Source organism: Mesitornis unicolor, unplaced genomic scaffold (genome assembly GCF_000695765.1).
Source record: "Mesitornis unicolor isolate BGI_N332 unplaced genomic scaffold, ASM69576v1 scaffold43705, whole genome shotgun sequence".
Classification (NCBI taxonomy): Eukaryota; Metazoa; Chordata; class Aves; order Mesitornithiformes; family Mesitornithidae; genus Mesitornis; species Mesitornis unicolor.
This window is the reverse complement of record NW_010187020.1, coordinates 16,214-22,723: the sequence shown is the minus strand read 5'-3', so window position 1 is coordinate 22,723 and position 6,510 is coordinate 16,214. Positions and strand designations below refer to the sequence as shown.

General features: G+C 41.7%; 1 protein-coding gene across 1 annotated transcript in view; it reads left to right on the top strand.

The window, feature by feature from the left end:
- Positions 1-222: 222 nt before the first annotated feature.
- Positions 223-6,510, top strand: part of RBM27 (RNA binding motif protein 27) — a gene marked incomplete at its 5' end in the record, with an annotated part of 19,018 nt that continues 12,730 nt past the window's right edge. Inside the window, 6 exons of the mRNA XM_010185305.1 lie at positions 223-419; positions 1,237-1,361; positions 3,167-3,258; positions 3,829-4,022; positions 4,856-5,113; positions 5,657-5,890. Coding sequence (XP_010183607.1) covers positions 223-419; positions 1,237-1,361; positions 3,167-3,258; positions 3,829-4,022; positions 4,856-5,113; positions 5,657-5,890 — 1,100 coding nt within the window. The remainder of the gene's footprint in view (positions 420-1,236; positions 1,362-3,166; positions 3,259-3,828; positions 4,023-4,855; positions 5,114-5,656; positions 5,891-6,510) is intronic.

Below are 6,510 nucleotides of genomic sequence, written 5' to 3'. Positions count from 1 at the left end.
CATCTGCTCCGTTGCCCTAGAATGGGATCTTTCTGAAAAAAGCAGAAAGGTTTTTCCTATGTGAAGCTCGGGAAGGAGTGGGTACGGTGTCAGGTGCAGTGGGGGACGGTCACAAGGCAATTAAATATTGTGCTGCAATCGAAACCAACCCCTTTGCTGGCTCAGTGGTCCCAGTGTGGCTGTGTTGGTGCCAGGTTCTCTTGGGTGGCTCTGCTGTGGCAGTGACTGCCCAGCGTGGGGGCTGCGATGCCTCGGCAGGATCAAGAGCGGGTCTTTCTCAGCGGTTCTTTCTCTCGGCAGATGTGACGCAGACCCCTCGGCCTTAGCCAACTATGTCGTGGCGTTAGTCAAGAAAGACAAACCAGAGAAAGAGCTGAAAGCTTTCTGTGCGGATCAACTGGATGTCTTTCTGCAGAAAGGTACTGTGCTCCCTGCTGCTCTGCTTCATTTCACTGGGGGAGGAGGGAGGATGATGCACCGTTGTTACCTTCAAAATATTTGTTAATTTGAATGGAGTATTTCTTGTGGAGTGAAGCAATAACGATCTTGCGATTGGGAAAAAAAATCTTAGGGTTAAATTGTGTTGCTTGGTCTTGTTCATGGTGGGCAAGAGGAAAGCCTCTGAAATAAAAGCTGGCGGTTTCGTTCTGACATCTCTGTCGTGCTGCCAGAAGCTTCTCTGGCTTAAGCTCAATAATTTTTGAAAACCTGGCCCAAACTGGTCCAGATTAATCCTTTAGGCTTCTGGTGAGTTTCTCCTAGCAATGTGGTTCAGATTCAAGGTTTTGAACAATGGAGTTTTGGCACTTGCTGGGAAGTTACTGTGCATTTTTTGTGATGTGATGTTTAATTGATAATTGGTTTTCTGTGAATGATTTACACTCAGAAGAGTGAAGAGGCTGCTAACTGCAGCTGATGGAATAACCAGGCTTGTTCCTTGGTTATAAGTTTCAGTCACGCTTGCCCCTTGGAACATTTCAAAGTTATAAATGGGATTGAAGGAAAGGTCTCTTGTTGCTGTCTTGGGTACAGCTGATGAATTTTGTTGTCTGAATAAACAGTCTCGAGTTCCACAAATTTAATCCCAGCTCCTTGAATGAAGCTTATGTTTGTTAATCGAAGATGCTGCTGTAAGCAGTTCACCTGCATGACTTTTTTCCAGGGGCTTCTCTGGTAAATCTATCAGTGCCCTTAAATCAGTGTGTAACAATATTTTCCTGTGTTCTTTATCTGCAGAAACTTCAGGTTTTGTAGATAAACTTTTTGAAAGTCTGTACACAAAGAGTTATCTTCCTTCTCTTGAACCCACAAAAGTAGAAGCAAAGCCTGCAGGTCAGGAAAAAGAAGTCGTCAAGGAGGAGGTAACATTATTTTCTCTACCTGCCTGCCCCTAACTTCCCAATTAGCCATCCCATACATTTGTGAGGCAAAAAGTGAAAGAAAAATCCACTTTGTTGTGAGCAGAGATCTGTGAAAAGTGGAAGATGACCGTTCAGACAAGGACACTTTAAGATCCCTTTGTAGAGTCTGCCTTTGATCTAGATCAGCAGCATTCACAAATCCTGTTCAGGTGTCCCTGGCAGTGCAAGCTGATAGTGATTTGGAAGGGCTTAAGAGAGGGGGAAGAAGCAAAAACATTTCCTTGTCCAATTTTGTATATCCTGTGAGGAATAGCAATTATTTTAATTGTCTTTAGTAATACTGAAAATCAGTGAAATGTGGTGGCCTCAGTATTGAGGAATAATTACTTTTGAGAGCGAGGTAGTTCTTTTATCTTGGTTTTAAGTTCTATTGACGAAATTAAAAATGATCAAGTTTTTTGAGAAAAGTGAACTCATATTTCCATAGCTGTCTAAATCTTTGTTGTATAATCCTGTTATCACTTCTCTAAGATCCATGCTTTTTTCTTCTAAGTTGGTGATTTTCCAAAGGAAGAGACCTCTTCTCTGTGTTTGTAGCATCCTAATACACCAGCTTTGAGAGAGGGCTGGGGAAAAATTGCTCTAGAAGTAAATGTTCTTCAATTCCATATGCTCTGATCAGCTTGCAAAGATACTTCAGGCTGAATGTGTGTGTTAATTACTAGAGGAAAGATGCAAATAAAGTCACAGAGTAGATATGAAATTCTAATCCTTTCCCTTGCTCCAGGGGTGCTTATGTCATGCAGTGTTAAGAGCAAAAACTGCAGCTGTCTTTATGGATGGACCATCAGGAGCATTTGTTTTGACAGCCATACTAAATGGGTATTCAGATTTGTGTTTTTGCCTGCAACCCTAAAATCCCACAAAGGAAAGAGCTTGCTGGAGTTACTTGTTCTGTCTTCAGAGGTAAAACTGGCCCGTGCTCTTGAAGGTGACGAATGATTGCAGATGGAAATCCATCAGTCACCCAAAACAAAGCTGTGTTGTGTTGTACTGCTGAATGCAGGTCCTTGTTTGACAGCACAGTTCATCACTTCATTTACATTGAAGTTGCTGGTTAGTTTTTTCTTTCCTTTCTGGTGTCCTTTTTTTATCTGAGCACGAGACCCAGAATTATCACGGCAATTTACAGAAGTAGCATTGGTGATGAAAGTTCATCATTTGCAGCTATACAAGATTTTCTCTGTAATAATTTTCCAATCGGTTCTCAGACTGCTGTCATAATTTATGGAGGTTTTTTAGGGGTACCTTTGGTTGACTGAACCAGTGCTCTGGTAGGGGAGAAGGGGGAGGCTTGGGGGGCTTGGGTTTGGGGGTAGGAATAAGGGGAAAGAGGGTATCTAGGACAGCTTTATAGGACATCTGTACAGCATCGGGACTTTAAGTAGCTGTTTCAAGATCAGTGGGCCTCGATGATTTGTCATATAGCTCGGTGTTTTCCTGCAAGTGAAGGACACAGAGTATAACAGAGATAGAGAACTTGTCTTTCATGAATCCCATTTGAAAACATATCAGTAGTTTTATTTTTGGAGCACCTCCTCTGCAGAAAAACCTGAAAGATTCGAAACAAAAAGCCCAACCACCTCTAGTGCTTGATTACTTGTAGTGCTTAAGTACTCTGTGAAAGTAATACTTAAATACTGGGTTTTATGTGGGATGCTGACTGTAACTTGAACTGAATTCAGTTCTCATTCATGAAAAGAGAAGTGATCCTCACTCTTGGTTGGTAGTTGTCTCATAAACAGAATTTTCAAGAGTCAGTTGAAGAAGAACGGGAGAGCAGGAAGAAGAAGTATTCTAGTCCACAGAAAAGCCGTGCAGATTCCAGTGAACAAAGGTTAGTTTTGAACCAGAATATTATATACTCTTTTTGCTGGCATTTGCTGGCAATCTTTAAGTGTGAATTTTAAGTAGTGATTTTTTTCATAAATATAGTGATTTTTCTCCCTGCTTTTTATCTGCAATGTACTACCTATATCCTGATCACGTGCGTGAGAACCCTTCACTAGATGTTGGTCGCTTCCAGAAAAATGGCTATTTTTTGAATGTTAGTGCCTAGGAATGTCATCCATTCCCTTCTTTCCCTTGCTATATAAATGAAGAGCATTGCTGGGGAGGTCTTTAGGGGTTGGGAGGGTTGTTACCTGGTGTCAGAATCACTTAAAACATGTTCTATTCTGGTTGTTAACTTTTTCACCTTTCCCATTCTTCTCAGTCCTCCTGTTTCTGGTTTCTATGAATTAATGATTCAGTTTTGAGATCTGTGCTTTTCTATGTAAATTGGCAAATTCTGATTTGAATGTTTTGCCATCCAAATTGGGTGGGAAGGATGAACAGTGTCTTCTTGCAGGCTTGTTCATTAGTTTGGTTTCTCTTTTCATAAATGTGGTCCACGTGTGTTTTCTAGAACCAGAGAGAAGAAGAGGGATGATGGCAAATGGAGGGACTATGACCGATACTATGACAGGAGTGACTTGTACAGAGAGAAGTCCAGCTGGCGACGCGGCAGGAGTAAAAGCCGTAGTAAAAGCAGGGGCTTGAGTCGAAGCCGTAGCCGCAGCAGGGGCAGAAGCAAAGACCGTGATGCGAGCAGAAGCACTGGTGAGTACCTGAGGTGCCGCTTTAGGGGAGCATCGGATGGCAGTGATGTGCAGGGACTGCTGCATGCTGTACGGTCTGCCAGGCTGCTCGTGTCCTGGAGGAGTTGGAGCAAAACCAAGCTGGAGAACTTGGTGTTCCGGAAATTATTGCTGAAGATGCTGTTCTTCGGAGTCAGATTATTAAGGGGATTGTTTTCTTCTTTGCTAACCTCTTAATTTCTCCACAGGTGTATACCAGTGCATGTTGGTAGCTGATATTTGTGTGCTGTGTGTGTTGACAAAGCTGTTGATTTTTTTTTCCTTTCATCCCCCCAAAATCTATCTTGCAAAATAGTATTACCCTCCTTTTCACTTTGTTACTGTGTATTTTATAGAGGAACTTTCTTTGTAGTTGAAGGCGGTTACCACGTGATCCATTGTTCTTTTAGGGCTAATTTGGATCAGATGGAGAAAGAGGCACAGATTACAACAGAATTCAGCGCATGTTGAGACCACGTTAGTTAAGGGTGGGGGGATAGTTTTGTTGTTCCAGGCTTCCCCTCCATCCCTTTCTACTTTAAGAGAGCTGTCATCCAGAATGGCATAAGGGGTAGAGAAATAAATGTGTTTTGGAAAGAAAACATTCAGATTTCTGAAGTTAAAACCCTGTTATCATTATATTTAATTCTATTCTGTGGGTAAGACTAAGCTCCTTCACGAACAGTTTAACATGCAGAATACTGAGTATTTAAGGAAATGTTTATATGTGCAGTGTCTTTTTTTCAAGGCTGTGATATACAGGAAAAAGCATGAACACTTTACCTAAGGTGGTTTTTTTTGTGTGTTTTTAAACAGAGCACCGAGAGAGATCAAAATTCAAGAGTGAAAGAAATGACGTGGAAGGCTCGTATAATCCGGTCTCCATGTCTCCCAGTAAATCCTCTGACCAGTATTCCTCTGCACAATCTATTCCCAGTGCTGTGACTGTGATTGCACCTGCACACCACCTTGAGAGCACAACAGAGAGCTGGTCGAATTACTATAACAATCATAGCAATCCCAGCTCGTTTGGCAGAAACCCTCCTCCGAAAAGAAGATGTCGAGATTATGATGGTAAACTGTTTCTTAGTTTTCATTTTCATACCTTGCTTCAATTATTCTGTGACTTTTTAAGGTGTTCACTAGATAGAGGCAGCAAGTCGAAATGCAGCAGCATGTGGAGCACACCTCGTATGTGGAAGATGCGTAGATGACCTCTGTTTTACTGGGGAAGTAACAGGTCTTAGTGGAAGCGGTTTAGACACAATCTGACAGACAGTTGCTGGATAAGAACATATGGAGTTTGTTCACAATTCTGTATATGCTTGGCAAATACTTCAACCACTGGCAGTTCTGATGAAGATTGCAGTATGTGTTTAATATAAAACAGGTGGTACTTCTGACTTGTTTGGGCTTTTTTGCCACAATTTTTATGATGGATGCAAGTATATTTCTATGCTTTTATGGAAGATTATTCTAATTTGAGTTATTTTGAAACCTCATCTGATAATGTAATGTTGGATCAGTGATTGCCTGTTTTCCTTAGGAGGAAATTCCAGCAGAAACTGAGATTCTACAATCAATTTTTTTTCCTGATAATGCTGTTCTGTTTTGCAGAGCGAGGATTTTGTGTACTTGGTGATCTCTGCCAGTTTGATCATGGAAATGATCCTTTAGTAGTAGATGAAGTTTCCTTGCCAAGTATGATCCCTTTTCCTCCTCCACCTCCGGGCCTTCCTCCTCCTCCTGGTATGCTCCTGCCCCCTCTGCCAGGTCCAGCTCGAAATATGAGGCTGCCGGTTCCACAGGCACATCCCCAGGCACCACCTCCTGTTGTGCTTCCCGTTCCAAGTAAGTCAGGACTATCTGAAAAATCGGTTTGTGAAATAGGGTGTTCCTAGCACTCCAAATTGAATTGGGTAAATTGGGCGAGGAAGCAGAGGGGGGTGTCTTTCAGATTATCTCATAACCCTGCTGGTGTCTGGGTTGAGCACTGACAATTGGATTACTAGTTTGTTTTTTTTTCCTAATGCAATAATGTTGAAATTTAATCTCCTGAAAGTTCAAATACATTGCTGCACTTGTGCTGTATTACATACTGCTTTTTAGTAGCAGATAATGGATGCATCTCAGATCTATTTTAGCTCAACAGTGATCGCCGAGATGTTTAACCTTCTTTATTGTCTTACTGCATCTTATAATGTAAATTCTATGAAGAAATAGAATATTAGATGTGTGGTTACGCTGCTTCTGTACTCTCTATTCCAGTAACACCATACATGCTGTGATAGCCGAATCAAATCAGCAGTATCAGTTGTATCAAAGCAGCTATAGAATGAGAAATAATTGTATGTAGGATGAACTTTGCATGCACCTTTGCATGACTCTTTCAGTGGTGGAATTAGCTTGTGAGGGAGTGAACCAGCAGCGCACTCTGACTTGTGTAGTGTCACTCGTGGGCCTTTTTGGGG